Here is a 23,729-nt window from a genome sequence, read left to right as displayed (position 1 = left end):
CCTCGGTCTCCCTCCAACCTTCTACCACTTCCCCAGTGGGCCTCAGCACCGCAATGCACCGGACACATCTCTGCGCCACCTTTCCTCCCCAGTACTTATGTCATTCCCTCCTAGGCATACCCTGTCCTAGTCCTCTGCCTGATCCAAATCCTACCATCTCTGCAAGATTTCTTCCACTGACTCCTGCCCATCCTTCCTTCCACTCCTTCCCAATCCACTCTGGCTCTTATTAAGACTGTCGAGAGGAACCCTACTTGTTTTATCTTCCTTGCTGGATTTTTAGGTTACTGAAAGTACTCACTCTTTCTAAATGCCATAGGACACTCAGAACAGAACTAGGAGTATCAGAGAGCAGTGAACACTTATTTACATAACCAACTTCTCCATACTGCTTTATTACCGCTATAAAGCCCTAGTTCCAAATTCTGAAGAAGACCCACACTAAGAATATGTACTGATCAATACACACATACATATATGTATGCATATATACATGTATGTAACTGAAACAAGTTTTATGAAATAATACTTATCTTTGCTACATGCAACCCAACTACAAGCATATTTTTAAAAAATAGAGTTAGCTCATTTTTTTGGACCACTACATATTAGGAAATAATTAATCTTGTAGAAAAACTTCTTTTTGTACACACATCAGAAACAAAGTACCCTGACATCTGTAGGTGACTTATTCTGAAACGGATTGCATATACACTATATAAAGTAAATTAAAAAAATTTAATTGTTAAATCTGGATAAGGCAGATGGGTATTTGCTGTACTCTTCCTTCTACTTTTCCATATAAAAATATGACAGTTGTTATGCATTAAACTCATTGGTATGACCAATAAATGAGACTCAATCCTGTTTGAAAAACACTGCTTTATAATTAGGAAAAAGACAACCCATATGTTTCTATGCTTGATAATTGTATTTAAGGAGGCTCTAATATACTGAAGAATGTTCTATGGCTATTTCCTCTCCGGTGCGGTCAATAAACTTTCCACTGTTGAGTCTACTAATCTGTCCTACAACATTCTTCCCATGAAGCTTTCCGTGAATCATTACTTCCTTAGCAGTAAGTAGCTCTGATCAAGGAACATTTTACTTTGCAAAGTAAAACCGTGGACTTGGCATTTACCCTGACTTTTTTTTTTTTTAATTTAAAATTCAATTAACCAACATGTAGCACATCATTGGTTTTTGAGGTAGTGTTCAATGATTCATTAATTGCGTATCACTACCCTAAGACTTTTCATCCTAAGGAAAAGCTCTGTGCTTTTCATCAAGGCTTTAAAATGACTACACCTGGGAACACTCAACGATGAAGGCGACGCGCTGAAACTGCAGAAGTCATAATAAGCATGTGTTCTCATTAAAACTTTCCCCTTCCTTCTCCTTTAAGAACTGGTTCCCATAAAAGAATAAATTTCACCTCATTTAATTGGTACTAACAGGGAAGTGTTTTAGAAATCTTTAGATAATTGACATCCTTACCATTTAAGGGCCAACATTTTTAAGTCTTGCTGATCACGGATTTCTATCCCAAGATGCCTCCCCATTGACTGGGCTCCTCCATATGACCAGGTCTGAACTATGACAGAACACAGGCATAGTTTCTTCCTGACCCTAGGAGGTAAGTAGGGGACCTCGGGACAATGGAGCACCAGGGAGCGCAAAGGGGCCAACAGTGCTGAGGCAGGTGGAAGCTAGGCCGTGCACACCCAAGTAAAAATCAAACAGGTGGACATTTCTTTTTTTTTTTTTTTTAAAGATTTTATTTATTTATTTGACAGACAGAGATCACAAGTAGGCAGAGAGGCAGGCAGAGAGAGAGGAGGAAGCAGGCTCCCTGCTGAGCAGAGAGCCCGATGTGGGACTCGATCCCAGGACCCTGAGATCATGACCTGAGCCTAAGGCAGCGGCTTAACCCACTGAGCCACCCAGGCGCCCCCCACAGGTGGACATTTCTGATGTGTGCACTTTACCGCAAGTTACTCCTCAGAAAGGTAAAAAATAAAATGCAAATGCACAAAACAAAGAGAAAGCCCAGGAATCTCTGTGGCATACTAGCAAAGCACTAATATCTGGGGCATAATTAAACATACCAGATTTAGATGCAAAGATATTTAATCCTAAATTCTGCAAACTGCAGCAACATCCAAAACCCCACTGCCAATGCAGATTGCAAATGCCCTGGTTTATTACATAATAGTTATTTAGAATGCCAATGTTTCTCAAATTTAACTAAAAGCACACAAAGTACAATTAGAGCTTATTCATTTACTTAAGCCAAATGTTTTTATGATAGTTAATGGAATTGACTAATTTAGGTTAATGGAACTGACTGATAGTTAATGGAATTGATCTATTTAAGTTCCAGACCAAGACCCCCAAATACGTATTTTCCACTCAAAAAATGTTTTTCTGGGTATCTTCTGTAAGCTGTATGTAAGCGGTATGCTCAAAGTACCCGAGTCACAAAGGTGAATATGGACGCCTGGGTGGCTCAGTTGTTAAACGTCTGCCTTCAGCTCAGGTCATGATCCCAGGGTCCTGGGATTGAGTCCCTCATCAGGCTCCTTGCTTGGTGGGGAGCCTGCTTCTCTCTCTCCCTCTGCCTGCCACTCTTCCTGCTTGTGCTCTGTCAAATAAATAAAAACAATCTCTAAAAAAAGAAAGAAAGAAAGAAAGGTGAATATGACAAACTCGACCCCAGGAGCTCCTGCTTGGACAAGGAAGACACACAGAACCACACCACTACAGAAGAACGTAGTAAGTACTGTAAGGAATAAAGAGGCAGAAATAAGTCACCAGAAGCCTTCGGTGAAACAGCTTCCAAGAGGATGATACTCGGTTTGGACACAGAAGAGGAAGCTCAAAAATCACCCAAAAGAACCAAGCAAGGAACACAATGTGCCCACAGAGGCAAAAAGTAGAATATTTGGGAAACAAATAGGATTTCTTGAGGTGTCTGGGATTTAGAAGGACTGAATGGGTTGTTCTAATCAGGGTACAGTTGAGGACTAAGACAAAAAAGAAGTCAGGGCAAGTATTTCTGAAAGGCAGAGGCATGAGAAAGAACACAGACCGCCTACAGCTGGCTCTGCAGGCCATGCAAGACTGGACACTTGACCAAGTAGGCCAGGGGAAGCCAGGGTTTTAAAATAAGTGCCGATTTTTTTTTTAATCATAAAAATTTAAGAAATAGGGGCACCGGAGTGGCTCAGTTGGTTGAGTGTCTGACTCTTGGTTTTGGCTCAGGTCCTGATCTCAGGGTCTTGGGATTGAGGCTTCCATTGGGCTCCGTGCTCAGTGCAGAGTCTGCCTGTCCCTGTCCCTCTCCCCTCCTCCCCTTGTGTGAATGCCACACATGCTTTCTCTAATAAATAAAATCCTTAAAATATATACTGAGAAATAGAGATTTGGAGATATCAAAAAGTTAGGGGGAAGAAAATCACCCATAAAACCCTCCCTTAAATACAGACACTGTTTAGATTCTTAACTACTTAAAAACACAGAAATGTGGTTATACCGGACATAGGGATTTCGGATACAATTCAAGTACTGTGTACACAGGGGCATAGGAAGGATCCATTCATCTGTAGGATTTGGTCAGTATGTTCCTGCACACTCACACTGCATCACAGACCAACACTAAGTGGGCCCTGTGTGAGATGCAGAGATTCTACAAGTAAACCCACTATTAAAAAAAAAAAATCATTTGAGGCTAAGGACAGCTGAGTTCTCATCTAAAATAATAATATCCATGGGGCGCCTGGGTGGCTCAGTGGGTTAAAGCCTCTGCCTTCAGCTCAGGTCCTAATCCCAGGGTCCTGGGATCGAGCCCCACGTCAGGCTCTCTGCTCACCAGAGAGCCTGCTTCCCTTCCTCTCTCTCTGCCTGCCTCTCTGCCTGCTTGTGATCTCTGTCAGTCGAATAAATAAATAAAAAAAATCTTAAAATAATAATATCCACCTCATGATGAGAAACAAGGCATTTTGCCTCACAAATACATGACATAATTCATGCCATCTCTACTCCTCCCTCTTCTGGAGACATGAGAGGCTGAACGCATTCCACTGACTGCGGGTCCTGTGCTTTGTCAGAGGGCTCCACAGATTACAACGGATAAAATTTTTACCTAAAATGAAAGAAAAGGCAGGAGCTAAAGTTGACTTCCCTGAAGACTAGGATACCTTTTGTCTTTTATTTACGGATTGAAAAGTGAAATCCTTCCATGTTTGCGGAAATTACATTCTGCTCACTCCAAGGCATAGTTGGAAAATATCCCAGATTTTTCTGCCTGTAGGAAAGCACATTATATCTAACCACACTGTAGATCTATTATGACTCAAATTCCACCTGAAAAAATTTTTAATCCAAATCAGGTTAGTAAAGCGGGGAGAAAAGGCACGTGAAGAAAAGAAAGCTACTGGGCGCCTGGGTGGCTCAGTGGGTTAAGCCTCTGCCTTCGGCTCAGGTCATGATCTCAGGGTCCTGGGATCAAGCCCCGCATCGGGCTCTCTGCTCAGTGGGGAGCCTGCTTCCCCCACTCTCTCTGTCTGCCTCTCTGTCAAATAAATAAATAAAATCTTAAAAAAAGAAAAGAATGCTACCTTGGAAAGTTTCAATGCCACATACTTTTCTTCTCTTGGCTTGCTACTGTAATGAACCAAATCCTGAGTCCGTACCTGGCCCAGAGCCCTAACTTCCCAATAAGACCACAAGAACTCTCAGACAGGACACCTGTTCTGAGCTTAAGACGGTACTACCTATGTGCACAGTTACAGTTGGAAACCTTTACGGCTCAGTCAGAAGACTGCCTTTCCTAAGAGACTTTACTCAAGCCTGGTTCCCTAAGATATCCGAATGAGGAGGTTTTCTTTGTGCCCAACACTGGGAAAGCTGATGACCTTACAAAGACTCCAAGGGCTGCTAAGGATATAAGAGTGTTCCAGTGTGGCATACTTCATTAATTCAATTGAGCCCACCTACCTTACGCAGCGTCTCAGAATGTTAAAGAACCATCTGTTCAATAATCACTAACTGAGAACAGGATGAAACCTCATTCAGCCCAAGATACTTCCCTGAATTTGATGACCTGAAATGTCTTTGATGGCTGTACATGATGAGGCTTCTGATGTCATTCATTACTTCAGCTGTGGTTAGGACTGACATTCTATTAATCAGGCAACATAAATATGTAGCCCTAAGTACCATAATCCCTGTGCCAGAGACAAAATGCCCGACTGCTTTTCATCCTGGATCAACGTGTGCTTGATGATCGGTGACTGTACACTTCACATTACAGGACTGACTCCAAGTGCTCAGTCCCATCTCAGAGGCAAGGGTATGTTTATCTTATTAACAGGCATATTTTTCAGAAGAACAAAACTTTATATATAAAGAGTGGGAAAGTGACAAACATAATTAGGCAAAATTAAGTGACAAGCGGATTTGGGCACTATCACTTATTTTCCACTTATATAACATCTTTCATAAAAAATCTCAATAAACCTTACCAAGTACTCTTGTCCCAACCTGGGGATTGGATTATCTGCACGAGTTACAAAATCTACTCTGAATTTCACACTAAGCAACTGACAGGCATTCGGTCTTTTTTTTTTTTTTTTTTAATATTTTATTTATTTATTTATCAGAGAGAGAGACACACACAGCAAGAGTCAGAACACAACAGGAGGAGTGAGAGAGGGAGAAGCAGGTTTCCTGCTGAGCAAGCAGACCAGGTGGGGCTCGATCCCAGGACCCTGGGATCATGACCTAAGCTGAAGGCAGACGCGTGACAACTGAGCCACCCATGCACCCCAGGCCTTCAGTCTCTAGGACTCCTTGCTAATTTTCTTTCCTCCCCCTTGTCTCACATCATTCAATTCTCTTTCTTTCTGGATCACCTCTCCAACTCCTAAGCTGGACCCCTGCCAGGCGTGGGTCTTTAATGCCTCACCCCAGACCACTACAACCACCTCCCATGGCGTCTTACCGTCTCAGGCTGCCCCTCCCTGCGGTAGCACACGGGCTGTCTACAGGATGCGGTCTCCATTCGTTCCACTGGCAATGAAGGCCCTCTACGTCTTGACCCAAACCTGGCACTCATATTTGCACACTGATGCCTATAGACCAAGTGGCCGGATCCAGGTGAACTCTGACCAAGTCAAGAAGACATGCCCACATTGTTTCTACCAGCTCAACTCCCCTTTCTTCACGAGCTCCCCCTACGCATGGTCTCAGCAACCCCCCCACCTCTATTTACGTGGTGCCCGCCTCTCGGCAAGACAGGTATCAGACATATTTTGTCCCCAGCGCTCGCCCAGGTTCCACCGGTTATGTTTAGTCTATCACGAAGATTATCAAGGAAGTCAAGGACTTTAACAAGGTCACAAACTGGTGGGTGATGAGCTAGAGTGCCAGCTTAGGTCTGAGGCCACAGCCTGTGTTTGTTCTAAACCCTCAGGCTTCCTCGACTGCCATCCCCAACTTTTTATCTACCAAAACCATGGGGTTCCCTCCATCTGGCTCATGTTAACCTTTCCACACAAAGTCGCTTCCTGTCACCTCCAATCTAAGCATCAGGGCTCTCTCAGAACTCCTGCTGCTCTGGGTTCCTCCCAGCAGCATTGACTTCCCTCATCACCTCATATTATAACTTATTCTACCCCTCCCCCCTTTTTTGCAGTCCTGGAGCCTCACAATGTCCTTTGAACATAGTAGGCACTCAGCTTCTTATAATAAGAGTTGTCTTGTACTTTGATATTATTTCCAATGGGTGAAATCCCTATCAGGGATGATAATTTCACTAACTGAACAAAAGAAGTTCAATAATAAGGGCCCTTCTGAGCTCACAAACTGAAAAGATCAGATGAAAGGGCTAATTTTGGCAGCTTGAATATGTTATCAAAGACCCAGGCAGGCTCTTTCCCTTTTTTCCTTCCACTACCCCTAGGACGTCTGCCTATTCTCTCACAGAGGTGAAGGAGATACTGTTGTTCTAAGAATCACATGTAGACAATTTCTGGTGGCAAACAAGTTTACTGCTTTTTCTTTCACATTTTATTAGGGAGGAAACATTTTCCAGAAACTTTCCAGCAGATTTCCCCTTAGGTCCCTTTGGTCAGGACTGAGTCATCTATCCATGCACGAGTTGCAAGCAGTCTGTGGAAGCAGGATCTGACGCTTCCAGCCTTTATCTCAGGAGCTGGCTCAGCCAGCCAGGGAGAAATGGAAAGAAACGGTGTTTGCATAGGCAAGCTACTATTTGCAAACAAACTGCTAGAGAAAGATTAATGCAATGATAAGTTATGTACAGTGAGACCCCTCAATGTCCGAAGAGATGAATTATCATAAGCAAAGCTGGCTCATCAGGGGGCGCCTGGGTGGCTCAGTCCAATGAAAGTCAGACTCTTGGTTTTGGCTCGGGTCATGATATACAGGTCTTTCAATTCAGTTGAGCCCCTCATCAGGCTCTGCACTCAGCGTAGAGTCTGCTTCAGTTTCTCTCCCTCCTTACGCCCCTCCCCCTGCTTGCACACTCTCTAAAAAATAAGAAAAATCTTTTAAAAATGTTTGCTAATTGGGTATAGCCCTCCCGTTACCATAGGGTGCTGACTGCACTACAGCTGGGGGGTGGGGGGAACATTGCTGGAGTCCCCCAGTCCTTCAGGCAGTAACTTGTAAATACATTCCTTTCCCTCGGAAACAACCTCTTCCACCACCATGACCACAAGGAAGGAAGGGCATGGGGGAAAGAACCTAGCCCTTTCGAGTTTCCATACAGTTCTCCAAAGGATGATAATAGGTTAAAAAAAAAAAAATCCAAGAGATTTAAAGAACAGAAGTGATATCCAATATTTACAGGTCTTTGCCTCTTTTTCCTATTCTTTGCTGCTCCTAACAGGTCACTTTCCTTGCATCACCACGACCGCCATCATCTATTTCCTGTTTTAGAACCAACATAGATTCCTATCATGGGGAACCACCTAAGAAAATTCTAGTACAATGGAAAACAATGCAACTGCTAACAGGGAAGTGAATGTGAATGGGCCCCCATGGAAAGCTGTCCAAGCTGAACTGTTAAGGCAGGAAAGCAAGATGCATTGCTATGTCTACACACACTCACTTGTGCTTTAAGAGAGGGACAGTGTTGGGGTTTATATAAATAAAGTGTACTCTACTCATATGGAAATTTCCAGAAGGATATCTCAGGAACTGTGAAAGGTAGTTACCTCTGGAGAACAGGGTTGGGAATCTGGGGGCAGAAATACATTCTGTTTTATATTCTTTTTTGGTAGAGTTTGTTTTTACTCATTTTGTTATTTTCAGATCTTTAACAAAGTTCCTGGTGCTTATACCCTCCAAGTGAGACTAATATGCAAATACCTTTAAAATTTCATTAGCACACTCCAGATACTTCCTTGTCCCCTCTTAGGCCCTATAACTTTAGTAATAATAGCAAATAATATATATATTTTTTAAAAATAGCAAACTAGGGGTGCCTGGGTGGCTCAGTGGGTTAAGCCTCTGCTTTCAGCTCAGGTCATGATCTCAGGGTCCTGGGATCGAGTCCCACATCAGGCTCTCTGCTCGGCAGGGAGCCTGCTTCCTCCTCTCTCTCTCTCTCTCTGCCTGCCTCTCTGCCTACTTGTGATCTCTCTCTGTCAAATAAATAAATAAAATCTTTAAAAAAAAAATAGCAAACTAAGTGGCCTAAGTATTCAGGATGATAAGTCAAAGAGAGTCTTACAGAAAGACTATCTGGTGATTGCGCACAGAGCACGTGTATCCTAAGGGCCAGACTCTTGTATTTGTAATTCTCAGATTTTAAAGTCTGGGTTTACCCTTTGAGAAGGCCCATCTCTTCAAGGTTAAAGTTTCTTGGGATACAAAAAGGATATGACTACGTCAGTGTAAAAACATTTTTTGAGGGTTCCAGAATTTAAACAAAGCAATGCTGAAATCAGATTACAAGATATTTTTTAAATGTTTACAAATTCTCAAAACACTAAAAATCATTTGGCATACACCTAGAGACCCAGAAATTCCATTTCTAGGAACAAGTGCCCATGTTAAAGAAGTGTATTAAACACATTCATAGCAGCAAGGTTCACAACAGAAAACCACCACCGCAACCCAGAAATAACCCAAAGGTCTAGAGGCAATAGAATATATATATATATGTGCATATATATGCTGGGTGCTTTTGTACAGTGGAATGAGAGGAACCATAGCTATAAGAATTAAAACGTAAATCTTTTCTAAACAAAGGAGTCAAAGAAAACCACATGAAGTACGAATTCCTCTTTCTAAAGATCAAACGCAGGCAAACTCCTATTTGAGTACAAACACACAGGTGGTAAAATGACAAAGCAAAAGCAAGGGAATGGTTAACACACACCTTAAGACAGAATGACCTCTTGGAGGAGGGGAGGCTTGTGATGGAGGGACATGCAATCAGGGAAAAAGTCATAGGGTCAAGTTCAATTTCTTGCCCAGAGTTTTAGGTGCTTATTTAGATGTTATTTTAATTAATTTATTTATTTTTAAAGATTTTATTTATTTGACAGACAGAGATCACAAGTAGGCAGAGAGGCAGGCAGAGAGGGAGGAAGGGAAGCAGGCTCCCTGCTGAGCAGAGATCCCAATGTGGGACTTGATCCCGGGACCCTGGGATCATGACCTGAGCCGAAGGAAGAGGCTTTAACCCGCTGAGCCACCCATGCGCCCCTCATGTTATTTTTTTAAATGAAATATCTTTTGGGTATAGCATTTTACAATTTATAAACATTTAAAAATAAACACCATAGAATAAGATCCACAGTATAATAAACTCTATGTGTACGTATGTTTAAATTACATGATGAGTAACATCTATCTTTTAATCCCACTGGTCTGTCTGGCTCTGTACTTCATTCTTGGTTAAAGTCTAAATCTGAGGACCCGACTTAACTTGTGATCTGGGACTTAAAGGCCTCTGGGCTACTCCAGTGGGGCCTGACTTGGCCTTTCTGGGTCACATCCAGCAGCGGTAAAGGATGTAGTCAAAACAGTGAGAGACCCCAGTTTTCCTCATCCTACAGATGAGCCCCCAGGCAGCCTGCAAACCACCCTCGTTTGCACTGGAGGAACCCACTCCTCCTGGCCCAGCTGCAGGATGGGAACTGGGAGGCAGAAGAGCTGGGAAGGGCCTGTCCACATTGAGAAGGCTTCTCCCAGAAAAGTCTTGTCGACCAGCAGCAAGAAAATACCCCTTCCTTCTGAAGAGTCCCTCACCGAAGGCAGTGGTAGTTTTATAAGCAGTTCTCCGGTGGTTTGGGAAGCAATTTTCCCCTTTCATTCCAACCCAAACGGTATACAACTGCGGCGCTCACAATGCTGGGAGGCTCCTAAGACGGTTTATTGTTAGAACAACAGGCCCTCCATTTTTGCTTTTTTTTTTTTTTTTTTTTTTTAAGCAACAGAAATTTAATCTCCAAGATGCAAAAAATCTAATGATAACCAGAAAATTCTTCCCATTTGCCATACCTCTCTTCCATCCTCAATAATATGTTTCTAAAGAACGGGCGTCATTACCGACAGTAAGCCCACCTTTACAACATTCTAGATCAACCTCTGATGCCAAACGTATTGGAAACAAATTACTTGAATAAATATGTTCAAGTATTGTCAGGTCCAGGAAATAGAAGAAAGACTGTATGTGTTTTGTACCGATGCACAGAAACAGTCCATGGCACAGGCACGCGCACGCACACACACACACAGAGTCACAAACTGAACAGACATTCCCAGGAGATCAGGCAGCTCCCAGGGGCAGGGCAAAACAGAACCCCGCGGGGAGCCCTGCCTCCATCACCACGGGGCGGTGTCCCTGGACAGCAAGAGGGGCCCTGGGTGGTACAGATGTCCACTTCCCCCACTGCTGCTTCCTCTCCCAGCCCTGCCGTGGCTGGGGGGCAGCCACCACGCCCGTCCTCCTCACGGTGGAGAGACAGTGGCTGACACTGTCCCACACAGTCTCTTTTACTCAGTCCCAAGTTTCCAGGAAAGGGAGGTTTCAAGGAGATCCACTTGTGAGAGGACTCGGGGTTAGAGTACAAGGTCAGACCCACTTCCGCCTGTTTAGCTCCGGGATTACCTCCCCGGTGTCTGGGAAGCGGGCAGAGAGCCAGCTCGGTTTCCAGCCAGGAGCTGGCACCGCTCCAACCCAAGTATTTGCTCACCTCTTAAATCCCACAAGCGGCATGGACATTTTTAAAGGACCCAGCATGACAAGCTTTGGTGGTTCAGGAGTTTAGGCCATTTAAATACCTAGAAACCCATGGGGCGATGAGGGAGGATTTGGGGCAAGCACAAAAATAATCTATATTTCTCTTAAGCACCTCATCAACTCTGAATGACCACAAAGCTCTACAACACATAGTTACATACGCGGCTGAAAGGGGAGAGTGGGTGAAGAGACTTACCAAAACCGCACAACAGGCAAGAGGGCAGACCCGGACAGCGACCAGCGCGCCTTCCTGCCCGAGAGGCATCTGAGTTTGCAGGGCGGGCAGGCTGCCTCTTTCGACAGCGCCTACCCTGTGACTCAGCCCAGACTCAGGAGATACCGCCTGCGTATCTCTGGGCATTCCCGTGTTTGCCTCCGAGACTCTCCACGCCCTGCACCGTGAGCAGCACAGCAGCCGGCCATCAGACACCGTGTGGGACCCGGCGCTGCCCCAATGGGCTCTCTCTGCTGCCACGAGACGCTCTCTATGGGGGGGGGCAGATTGGAAGGGAGGCCTGTTATCCCGCAACTCTGGGATGGCCGGGGGACCCCAGATGACACTCAGTCTGGCACTCCTGGTTTGCTGATGAGGAAATGGGCTCGACTCAACAAACTTTGGTCAGGCAGAGTCCGGGCAGAGCAGTGAACGGAGCATGGGAAACACCAACATGAATGATGGCAGAGCGAGTGGGAAATGGTCCCAATGCCTCGGGAAAGGCATCAGCTCAGAAGTGAGACGAGTTGGGAGACTCTTTGCTCTGTGGCCTCATTCACAAGGCAGACACTCCCTGGTGCCTCGGAGTGTCAGGCACAGCAAGGCGTGCTGGTGTCGCAAGGGGGCACAGCCAGAGAAACAATGGCAGCCTCTGAGGACAGGACAGCCTGGAGTCCAGCCCCGGGGGCAGGGAGGAGGGCTGGGGGGAAGGGATGAGAATGAGACCAGGCAGGAAGAGACTTGTCACTCAGAAGGTGCTTCAGGTAAAGCAAGTTCTGAACTGGTCAGCCGGATAGCAGATGAGGACCTGGGGGACTCAACGCCAGGTGAGGAAGGCAGAACTGAGCGGCCGATGACGGGGATCAGACCTGGAGGGTTCCCGCGCAATCGTGCTAGGGGGTCTGCATTTCACCCCACAGGCCACGCGTGGCAGCTGCTAATGGGATTAGGATGCCCAGATCCTGGGGTCAGACCAGTCCCTGTGAGGGAGCCGTCCGGCGGAATACACTGGCGCCTGCTGTAGGACTGACTCTAGGGCGAGAGTTTGCGGACGCCGGACAGGGCAGTACTGGGAAGGAGAGTGCCCTCAAGGGACACCGAGGAGGCAGCATCAAAAAGATGTGCCCCAAACTGGATGTGGGGATTATAAGGGAGAGTCAAGGAAAGCCCCATGTCCCTTTCATTCCTAATGGTGGCCGATAAGATCATTCACAAGACCGAAAACTGGGGAGAGGCAGGAGTAGGACATGGGAGTAGAGTAGGATTCTGCTTCAGATGGGGATGGATTTGGGGTTCCTGTGGGACGTCCAAGGAACTACAGGTGTCCAGAGGAGCCCCAAGGGAGGAAGGGGCTGAAAACCGGAGCCCAGGACGACAGTGCCTGGGGGCAACTTACTGAGGAGGCTATAAAGGGACTTGAAAGGTAAGGCAGATCTGATTTCTATATGACCTTGGGCAAATAAATCTTTTGGGGACTCTGATCTCATCTGAGGAAATTCCTCCTAGAAAAATCAAAGAAGGACCTGCTGTCATACCAGACACAAGATATTTCATATTTTTTCCTGCCCTTCTGTGATCATATATTGTGAACATCTATTGCTTCACGTTATAACCCTGCAACAGATTACAAGCTTTCCTGCTGTCAGTCATTTATCTTTAAATCCCTTTTGACCTCCCTTGCATGAACAGATTTGCAAATATTTGAATTGCCTTAAGTCACATGAAAAAAATCAGGCCGCGGAGCCTCTGTGGCTCAGCTGGTTAAGCATCTGCCTTCGGCTCAGGTCATGATCTCAGGGTCCTGGGATCAAGTCTTGCATCAGGCTCCCTGCTCAGCAGGGACATGTGACAACCACCTCCCAGCTCTCTAGTAGCTGGCTCATTTACTAATTTTGATTAAACACAGGGAATGACTCAATTCAGACTATTGTTTTCAGAACCTGTTTGATTCCTGTCTTGCACCTGACCGCATGTGGCCTGGCTCAAGCATGACCAGTTTGAGAGGGCACTCTGGTCCCTGAGTGATGGGACAGAGCAAGTACCCACTCCTCAACAGGCCAAATCTAACCTGAGGTTCTTGCTGCTCCCAGACTGTGTGGACTCTGGATGGCTCCCCTTAAACTTACAATATAGGGCACCTGCGTGTCTCAGTCATGAAGGCATCTGCCTTCGGCTCAGGTCATGATCCCAGGATCCTGTGATCGAGCCCCGCAGTGGGAAGCCTGCTTCTCCCCCACCCGCTCCCCCTGCTTGTGTTCTCTCTTGCTATCTCTCTGTCAAATAAATAAATAAATTCTTAAAAATAAATAAATAACTCACAATATACCTGGCCATCCCTCTTAGCCAGCCTCTAAGATTTCAACTCTCACTGACCTACAGACCCAGAATACCTCCTACTGCTCTCTTGAATAGACCTGAACTTCCCAGACTCTGAATAGATTCACCTCATTTTCTGTGTATGTCAAAGATCCTCTCCCATCTTGCTGCCAGTAGGAGGCACAATAGAGGCAGGTGGACAGCCAGATCAGCTGGCATCCGGCATCTGGGGCAACAGCAGCATCCCCAGAGCACATAGCTCCTGATCCGTACTGTTACCTCTCGGATGCTAGAAGATGCACGCAGTGTGGGTCAGAAGACGTCTGAGAAGTAATTCTTTCAATTTAAACATTACTTTGAAACACACACACACCCCTAACTAGACCATGAAGGCATAAGAGGTTACGAATAACGAAGAGCATCTCATCACCGCGATGTCTCGCTCAGAACTGTCCTACTCCATCCACCGAGAGAGCTGTTCATACCCAGGGAACTGTAATCTAGGGCCTCAGTTTCTCACAAGCATGCTCCAAGACTGTCTTCCTTTCTTCTGAACCCAATTCAGGTTCTGTGACTTCATCTGACCCAAAGAATTCTACTGGCAAATTCAGGGTTACTTACTTGCTTTACTAAGCTCCTTCTCTATTCTCTTCTCCCTCCCTCCCTTCCTTAGATACCTTTTAAATTCTTTTTTATGAAATCTCTTTATTAATTCCTCCGACCAGCAGCCCTGAGGTAATAAGTCTCAGGTTTCACGTTAAGTAGACGAGGATAGTCAGCTGCTCACCTGCAGCAGCAGAACAAACTGGGCCAGGAAAGTCTTTTGAAAATAGAAGATTTCACCAGTTAAATTGGTAAAACTTTGGCAAGACATTCTGTTCCCATCTTTCTGTATTTAAAAAGACGCATACCCCTTGACCCAACAACGCCGCTTTTAGAAATTTAACCACATATGGTTACAGGGAAAAAGATGTACAAAAATATTTAGTAGAGTATAACAAAGCAAATAAATACGGGGAAGAAAAATCATCCTAGAAAGAAATTGTGTATCAATAGGAGATTGGTTAAATAAATAAAGGATACATTTTGTGCAGAAAACATTTCTGTAAAGGATATGTAAGAAACAATGGTTCTTATCTCTGGGTATAAAGATTATAAGTTAGAACATTTTCCACCTTATGTCCTTTATGGGATTTTTTCCTATAAACTTGCACTCTAAATTAGCTGGTTAATGGAGGAGTGGGGAGCAAACCTTTGTTATTTAGGCTTAAAGCTCTACTACATTCTTCATTTAACAGTATTATTCAATCTTTGTTAAACAGGAAATAGAACAAACAAGGCACAAACAGAAACTCAAGAGAGCAGACACACAATAAAATGTGTTTGCTCCAACAGCTAATTTCATCACTCAAGAACTCTTCATCTCAGAAGATGAGTTTGTTTTTTCCTCAAGCACCTCCTCTATGTGTTATAGACTCTTCTATAATCTAAATGGCTTGATTAAACTATGGATCTTGTGCTAAACATGTGTTTACACTTAAAATCAGTTTTACTCTGGAAAATGGAGTGAGATTAGGAAGAGAGAAGCCCACTTATGTCAAACCTTAAAAAGAAATAAAGACATACCCTCAAATTTAAAAAAAAAAAAAAAAAGAAAGAAAGAAAAAAAGTTAGAGTAATGCCCAGGCCCTTTATAGGACTTACTGAATCTTTGGGTCTGGGAGTCCAATCTCTGCATTTTGCACAAGCTCCCCAGGTAAGTCCTATGTTGCTGGTACTGTGCCATGCACGTGGGAAGTAACTACGCTTAGCAAACACCATGTCTTATCCAAAGGAAACATAGCATAGAGTAGAAAATTCTGTGAACAGAGGTGTTCACTACTGATTATTTATTTATTTATTTTGGGTGTGTGAGCGACGAGGGGCAGAGAGAGAAGGAGAGAGAGAGAGAGAAAACTAACTTCAAACAGGCTTCTTGCTCAGCGCAGAGCACAATGAGGGGCTCAATCTCACGACCCTGAGATCATGACCTGAGCCAAAATCAGCAGTAGGACACTTAACCGACTGAGCCACCCAGACACCCCTAAAACAAATAACTTTTTTTTAAAAAAGATTTTATTTATTTATTTGACAGGCAGAGATCACAAGTAGGCAGAGAGGAAGGCAGAGAGAGGGAGAAGCAGGCTCCCTTGCCAAGCAGAGAGCCCGATGCAGGGCTTGATCCCAGGACCCTGAGATCATGACCAGGGCCGAAGGCAGAGGCTTAATCCACTGAGCCACCCAGGGGTCCCAAACAAATAGCTTTTAAAAAAAAGTGATACGGTGTTTGGAGCAGCACTGAGTGCATGCAGAACCCTCCAGGCCCTGCCATCAACCCAACTCTTCTGGCTCATCTGTGGCTGACAGAGGCAGTAATGCATAAGAGCCATTTTGGGGGCTGGGAGGGAGTTCAAATGACGCAGACCAGTGTTTTCCAAGTGATGGCGGCAACCACCTGATTCCTGAGCTGGACCACGGTGCGGGGTCCGAACCAGCCCAGGTGCATTAAACCGCCTCCTTTCTCCCTCCCAGCTCCGCCCCGTTCTTATGCCCCAGTGAAGCTTCATAACCACTGAGCTAGTCTGGTATTTCGTGAACATCCCACTGTAAGATCATCTCAGGCCCCTGCTATCCCAGCCCCACCCCAGACTCAGTGAAGCAAAGTCTCTAACAGAGGTTTCGTGTGTGAAAGCAGCGCCCCAGGTTACTCATAAATGGGGAGGTTTGGGACACACCAATTCAGGTCAAACTCGTTTTAAGATCAAGAAACCACGGTCCAAAAAAGTTAAATAATTTCCCCAAGAGCCTGAATACCTGATTAGCTGGGACACCGAAAACCTGGCGAGGTCATCTTTCCTCTTACACCAACGGAACTTACTAATGTTTATCATGAGTACCTGCGCGGTTTCTGATTCATCACCATGAGGCTGCAGGTAAGTGACTAATGAAGTCTGAACCCACAGGGCATGTCAGAACATCTATCTGGCCCTGGGAATTTTTCCACTTTCAGTATCAGGATGAGGAGAAATTAAAAACAAAACAAAACAAAACAAACAAAAAAAAACCCAGGGGTGCCTGGGTGGCTCAGTGGGTTAAGCCTCTACCTTCGGCTCAGGTCATGATCTCAGGGTCCTGGGATCGAGCCCCGCATCGGGCTTTCTGCTCATCAGGGAGCCTGCTTCCCCCACTCTCTCTGCCTCTCTGCCTACTTGTGATCTCTCTCTCTGTCAAATAAATAAATAAAATCTTTAAAAGAAAAAAAAAAAGTCCCATCTGATAGAAAAGTAAAGACAGCCCTACGCGTTTATAACCAGGCGAGGAGAATTTGAAAGTCTCCCTATTTCTTCTCCAAATATTAGAACCTTTGGCAAAAAGGACTCTATCACACTTCGGGTTAGAGTATCAGCTTGCACCTTGCTGTGGGAGAGAGAAGAGGGTCTCTTACAGAGACTGCAACCTCATCCTGGAACCGGTATCTCTACACGCATCAACGAGGAACAGGCAAGGGAAACAAAACCCCCAGCTTGGAATGCACACAGCAAGTTTTAATTCAGGGGGAGTTCCATCGAGTTATAATTGCCTCTAATTGGTCCTCCCACGCGGTCTCACAATTTACAGCTGTAATCAGTGCCACAAAGAATGAGCTAAATTTCTTTTCTACCTTTGAAATCAGAACCATCTCCGCTTAGGTTCTTACCGTTGCTGTTTTGATTTCTTTTTTAATATACCAAGGTATAAGAAAAGGGTGAATGAATGAATGAATGAGATAATAAAAGCAAAGATGCAGGCAGCTCTTCTGGAAACAAGTACTGCTCCCTATGACCTAATGATAACCCAGTGGGATTCAAATTTGTAACGGAGACTGTAACGGTGCCAACTTGGCAAACTGTTCTGTTCCAGGGCACGCTATCCAAAAAACACATTCTTCTGGTCGGACATTTTCCATACTCCGATTTTTATCTTTCTTGGCATGCTCGACTCTTCTCTAATAAAGTCACAACCCTTGTTGCCATGGAACCCAATCAGACATGGAGCCTGTTACTATGACTTCCCTGCGAGTCTAAAAAAAGAGCCAGTGACCAAAAGAACAGCCCTTTCTTTAAAAAAAAAAAAAAAAAAGAAAGAAAGAAAGAAAGAAAAGAAAAATCCAAGGCAAAGAGGCTCCAAAAAAGGACCTAAGCCTTTTACATCCATTGAAGTTTAAGCTTTCATGCAGGCTAACTTGAACTCTGGAGACAGAGCAAGCTAGTGTTTTATAAAAAATTTTCAGCTAGGACATTCCACAGAAGACAATTTTATAAATAAGTACCTGGCAAAGAGGGTAAAGCTGTTCCTGGGATTTCTTTTTCTTCTTCTTCTTCTTTTTTTTTAACTCGAGGCAAGCTTCCTCAGATTTGAGTAGTCGTTTAGCAAACATATGTCAATCAGCAGCTACCAAACTGCAATATTCATTTCCACCAATACTTAATTTTTGCCAAAAAGCTCACTATCTCTCTGTAAAGAAAAGATAAGCCAAATGGTACAACCGACTCTGTGTTCTGTCCTGTCTAGAACTGGACTAAACCTGGAGAGCCTAGCAGAGGGACTGAAGCAGAGAGAATGAACCTGTGCGGACTGCTGACCACGGGCTGGGCACTTCCCTGTCATTGCGGGACGCCGGCAACAGAGGCACTTCCGCATCTCTCTCCTAGAGATAAAGTACCATGGCTCTCTGAGCTTAAGAGCTTGCTCAAGCTGCTGTGCTAGAACGAGGTCTGCCTTCCAAAGCCAACGCTATTCATTCATTTGACCAACATGTGTGTCTGGCCTCACAGGTGCTATGCGTTCTGTTCAGCTTCTTGTTCTTGAAGACAGAACGTGCAGCCTGTAAAGCCTGTCTGTGAAGAGGGCCTGGAGTCAACGTGCACAGCCCACGGGGCCGGTTCGGGCCGTACCCATTTGGTTGGAATGAGCACCGTATCTGCCCGGCAGCAGCCAGCCCTTGGGAGAATCCTGAGTAAACGCCCTGGCTTCTAGATGAGATGACAAGGGGCAGACACTACCACCAGCCCTCAGGAGACTGGCTGTTGACGAGGCCCTCCAGCCGTGGACTCTGCGGGGGTGGGGGGGAGCTCAGAAGCTCCAGGTGCCTTGTCTTGTGCAATTTCAGTGTTGAAGTAAAAGCCACCTCATGCAAACTCAAGAAGTTATTCTACCCAACACGGGTCTGGGAGAACTGGCTTCTGAAAATGACTAGTAAGAAGGAATATGGGGGTTGGGGGATGCTGGCTGGCTTGGTTGGGAAGAGCACAGGATTCTTGACCTCAGGGCCATGAGTTCAAGCGCCACGCTGGGTGGAGAGCTTACTTAAAAAAAAAAAAAAAAGAGTGAGCGAGAGAGACTTAAAGAAGGGATCTATAAAAGCATGGAAATGAATTCAGAAGCTATATTATTAATCACACCACCTTTTTCGGCTAGAGATATCCACTTATTTCATCATATAATAAATACAACTACTTCCATTAAAAGTAATTTCGAAACCAAGACCACAAAGAGATGCCACTTCACACCAGCCAGGAGGGCCATAGTCAGAAGACGGTAGTAAGCACTGGTCGAGAGGCAGAGAAACTCGAGTGCTCGCCCACTGCCAGTGGGGGCACCATGGGAATGTGTCCGGACTGGGGTGGGAGCACAGTGGGAGTGGGGGAGTGCAGAGTGGGGGGGAGGGGAAGTGCAAGGCGGGGGTGCGGGGGGGTGGGGAAAGGGAGCTCAGGGAGAGCCCGGTGGGAACACAGACCTGTGCACCCCCTGGGAGACACCCCCTGGGAAACACCCCCTGGGCAGACTCCCAAAAGTGGAGCACAAGAGCTCCCAGGAGAGCCAGCAATTCTACAACTTGGCTTCGACCCAAGACAAAAGAAAGCGTAAACCCCCCAGACACTTGTATGCGGATGTTGAGGGAAACAGAGTGACCCTAAGAGCCCTAAACCAGCAACAACCATCCCAAATGGGCGTCAGATGCTGAACAGGACAAAATGCCGGAGGGCAGTGCTGTGGAAGGTTCTCGGGCTGAAGTGCTGACAGGCTACAACACAGACGAATCTTGGAAACCTCCAGCTGACTGAAAGAAGCCAGGCACAAAAGACCACATACATCTGATTCCATTTACGCAAAGTGTCCAGGACAGGCAAATCCAGAGGAACAGGAAGTAAATTAGGGGCCAGTGTGGCCTGGGGGTTTGGAGGGAGGAAATGGAGAGTGATGGCTAAATGGGTCTGGAGTTTGTTTTGGGGGTGACCAGAGTGTTCAGAAATGGACTGCAGTGACTGCAAACTCGGCAGATATACTAAAACCCAAGAACTCAAACACTTTTAAATGAGTGACTTGTGCATTTTATCTCAATAAAGCTGTTATTTAAAAGAAAAAAAAGGGGGGGAACCAACACAACCAGTTTTTTGTTTTGTTTTTGGTTGCCTTATTAAATAAGAAAACAGCCCAAGCCATGAGACTGCCTGACCTCAGACAAGTCACTTGTCTCTGGGGGTCTCTGTGCCTCGTTTAGGAAACAAGACTCATGCCTGAACCGGGAGTCCTCTCCTAGCCCCTTCAAGGTGGAAAAACCATTTGTACAAACACCTCTCCGTGTTCAAACTAGGGGGGGGGTCAGGCCACCTACTCTAGTGGAATCTCCCCAAGCATTCCTTGTCTGACTCTCCCCTTCACCCCTGTGTTTCCATTCCTCAACCGATTTCTGAGCTCCTGCTATATATGTAAGTCTTGATGCTAGACCATGTTCATGCCCTCTAGTTCTCAAGCCCACAGTCCACAGGGTAGGTAGGCAGTTCTCATTCTGTGGGTGTGGAAGACTCAAAGACTATGTGGGTGGCCAAGAGGCAGAGAGACAATTTGAACTCAGAACCAAAGTCTGGGCTGTTTCTCTTCCTCCTGCACCAGGGGTTTTCAAACTGCCTCCACAGGCATATTCTTGGAACTTCTACGGGTTTGCTACGAACAATTTTAAATGATGTATTTACTTGGATGGCAAAGAATATTAATGTAACCGTATTGGGAGAGCATAGAGATAACCAGCTGCTAACCAAGTACTATCCTGAGATTTCAAGACCGTCTGTGCTTCTACTCACTCTGGGCCCAGGTATTAGAACTTCTTTAGTCAGCAGGAAACTCAATGGCTGACTCTCAGTTTCCTGGGACTGCACCACAAATTGGGTGGCTTAAAACAACAGAAATTTATTGTCTCGGTTCTGGAAGCCTGAAATCAAGTGGTCAGCAAAACCAGGCTCCCTCTGAAGGTGCTAGGGAAGGGACCACTCCAGGCCTGTCTCCCAGCTTCTGCAAGCCTCATCAGGCATTCCTCCACCTGCAGATAAATCACACCAAGCTTCAGTCAGCCCTCACACGGTAGGCACTCCGCCATGGGTCGTCACATCATCTCTCTTCTGTGCACGCCTCTCTCCAAATCCCGGCACACTGGGTCACAGCCCATCTTGATGACCTCCTTTTGACTTGGTTCCTTCTTTAAAGCCCCCACCCCAGCAAGGTCCTATTTTGAGGTAAAGGGCAAAGTCACTCCTGTGTCTTCTCTCACCGTACCACCACACTGCTGGTCATCCCACAGTCCTCCAACACCAGCTGGGCAGCCTACGACTCGACTCTGACGCTATCCGCCTGCAGACGGCATCGGCTCACACTGAAGGCATCAGTACGACGAGTCCACTGGTTGTTACCTGCGATTCTCACGCACTGGCTACAAACTGACCCTCTCCCCGGGTTCCGTCCGTTTTCTAGAGTGGCTCACAGACTCATGAAGACATTTCCCCTCGTACCAGTTTATTAGAAAAGGACAGAACTCAGGAAGAGCCAAAAGGAAGAGAAGCACAGGGCAAGGTCGAGGGAAGGGACGCAGGGGTTCCGTGCCCGCTCTCAGAGCCGCTCTCCCCGCATCTCCAAGTGTTCACCAACCCGGAAGCTCTCCGCACCCCAGCCTCTCAGGTTTTTCTGGAGGCTTTGTCATGAAGCCCTGCTAGATTAACCCACTGACCACTGGTGGTTCCGTCAACCTCCAGCCGCTTTCCCCTCCCCAGAGGTGGAAGGTGGGACGGAGAATTTCAATCTCAACAAGGCTAGTTCCCCTGGCAACAGGCCCCATCCTTAGGGGCTTCCCGAAAGTCGCCTAATTAGCAAACTGCACCTCGTCTGAAAGCGGCTTTCTTTAAATCACAAAAGACAGCATTTCACTTTTATCATTATAATCACTTAGGAAATTCCAAAGGTTTTAGGAGCTTTGTGTCAGAGATGGAAACAAAGACCAAATATATACAGTTGACCCTTGAACAACAGGAGTTGGAAGGACTCAACCCCATTTATATTAGATTTTTTATAGTACAGTACCATAATTATGTTTTCTCTTCCTCATGGTTTTCTTAGCAGCATTTTCTTTTCCCCAACTTGCTTTATTGGAAGACTACAATATGTGATGCATATAACCTAAAAAAATATGTGAATCGACTGTTTAGGTTATCAGTAAGGCTTCCTGTGAACAGTAGGGTACCTGGAATTATTTTGGGGTTGGAGAGGACCAAAGTTACACAGTGGATTTTCCACTGTGGTAAGGGGAGTGTCAGTCCCCCAACCCTACACTGTTCAAGGGTCTACTGTATTTCTTACTGTAAATCACAATATCACAGACTTCAACATATCTTTTTGAGGGGACACAATTCAACCCATAACCCTAACTTTAAATGTAAATGATGCAGCATTTCCAGATGAAGGTCAAAGGGTCTCACAGTGAGAGAAGGGTCATGGGGTCATACAGAATTTTTCTAACAGGAGAGTTAATGGACTGAGCCTTTTCACATCATAACAGGTAAGAGAAGCATTCCAAATGCAAAAGGAAACCTGCCTGTAGAGATTTCGATTATCTGTATATTGAGAGTGTTAACGTAGATTGTTACTTTGTATTTTTTATTCATTTCAAAGTTTTCATAATAAAATGTTCAGGGAAAATTTCCTTAGACTGTTGAGGAAATCTGCTAATGAAATCTTCATTCTTAAAGAGCACCTAAGTAAAAACACCAATTAGTATTTCTGAACAAACACTGCTCTATAAGCCAAGAGCAAGGAAAAGATAAATTTTAAAATATGAAAACAAGTGTACACATCTTCCTAATTAGACTTATTTAAATAACAAATGTAGCCAGTGCCTTAAACTCCTCATGTGATGTCTGTAAACAATGAACTCAGAAAAGGCAGTCCTCTTATCTGTTGGAAGCGTATAAACTCAAATAATACAGTAGTACCGATGCATGAAATTCTTAATTCATTCTTTTCTTCCTCGCTTCCTTCCCTCTCTATCCGACCAAACATTTCCTGTGCATTCTGTGCCAAGCTCAGGAGATGCAGTCCCTGCCCGCTTTCTGGTGGGGAAAGGGACAAGCGGACCACAAGCGACAAGAGTATGAAGGCTCACAACAGACTTGGGCACAGGTCGGGCGGCGGAGCACCCACGTCAGGTGGGAGAGGAGAACGGGAGTCAGGGGAGACCCTTTCAGTACTTTGTCTTAGAAGCCTTCCACACCCTTCTAAGGAAAGAATCATACTTATTTTTCACTTGAGGACACTGACTCGAATGGGTTGAGGAAATGGTCTAAGAGGAGCTCGTGCAGTGTGTAAGAATTTTAAAAACCAGGCCTAACCTCTCTGGAGAGCCGGTACCGCACTGCCCGCTCCGAGCTCTAAGCACACGCAAGGAGGGCTTGACGATGGCCTGCATTCAGAAGACCTAACCACTTCTCATCGCCTCCATGGCTAGCATCCCCACCCAAGTCACTGTCACACGTCCCTCTACACCAGCTCGCGCCCACCTTTAGTCCGGGAGCCCAG

The 23,729-nt window shown here is 45.5% G+C and overlaps 1 protein-coding gene across 7 annotated transcripts in view; it reads right to left on the bottom strand.

Moving 5' to 3' along the window:
• Positions 1 to 23,729, bottom strand: part of TMCC3 (transmembrane and coiled-coil domain family 3) — a 223,712-nt gene that overhangs the window by 26,121 nt on the left and 173,862 nt on the right. The window contains exon 1 of one of the 7 annotated variants that reach the window (XM_004748535.3): positions 11,478 to 13,212. The exons of the other annotated variants lie outside the window; for them this stretch is intronic. Within the exon in view, the coding sequence (XP_004748592.2) occupies positions 11,478 to 11,642 (165 nt within the window). The 5' untranslated portion in view covers positions 11,643 to 13,212. Of the gene's footprint in view, positions 1 to 11,477; positions 13,213 to 23,729 lie in introns of those variants that run through there. 7 annotated transcript variants of the gene reach the window in all.

This window comes from Mustela putorius, unplaced genomic scaffold (genome assembly GCF_011764305.1).
Source record: "Mustela putorius furo isolate JIRA1106 unplaced genomic scaffold, ASM1176430v1.1 tig00000788_pilon_pilon_pilon, whole genome shotgun sequence".
Classification (NCBI taxonomy): Eukaryota; Metazoa; Chordata; class Mammalia; order Carnivora; family Mustelidae; genus Mustela; species Mustela putorius.
This window is presented reverse-complemented; position numbering and strand designations above follow the sequence as displayed.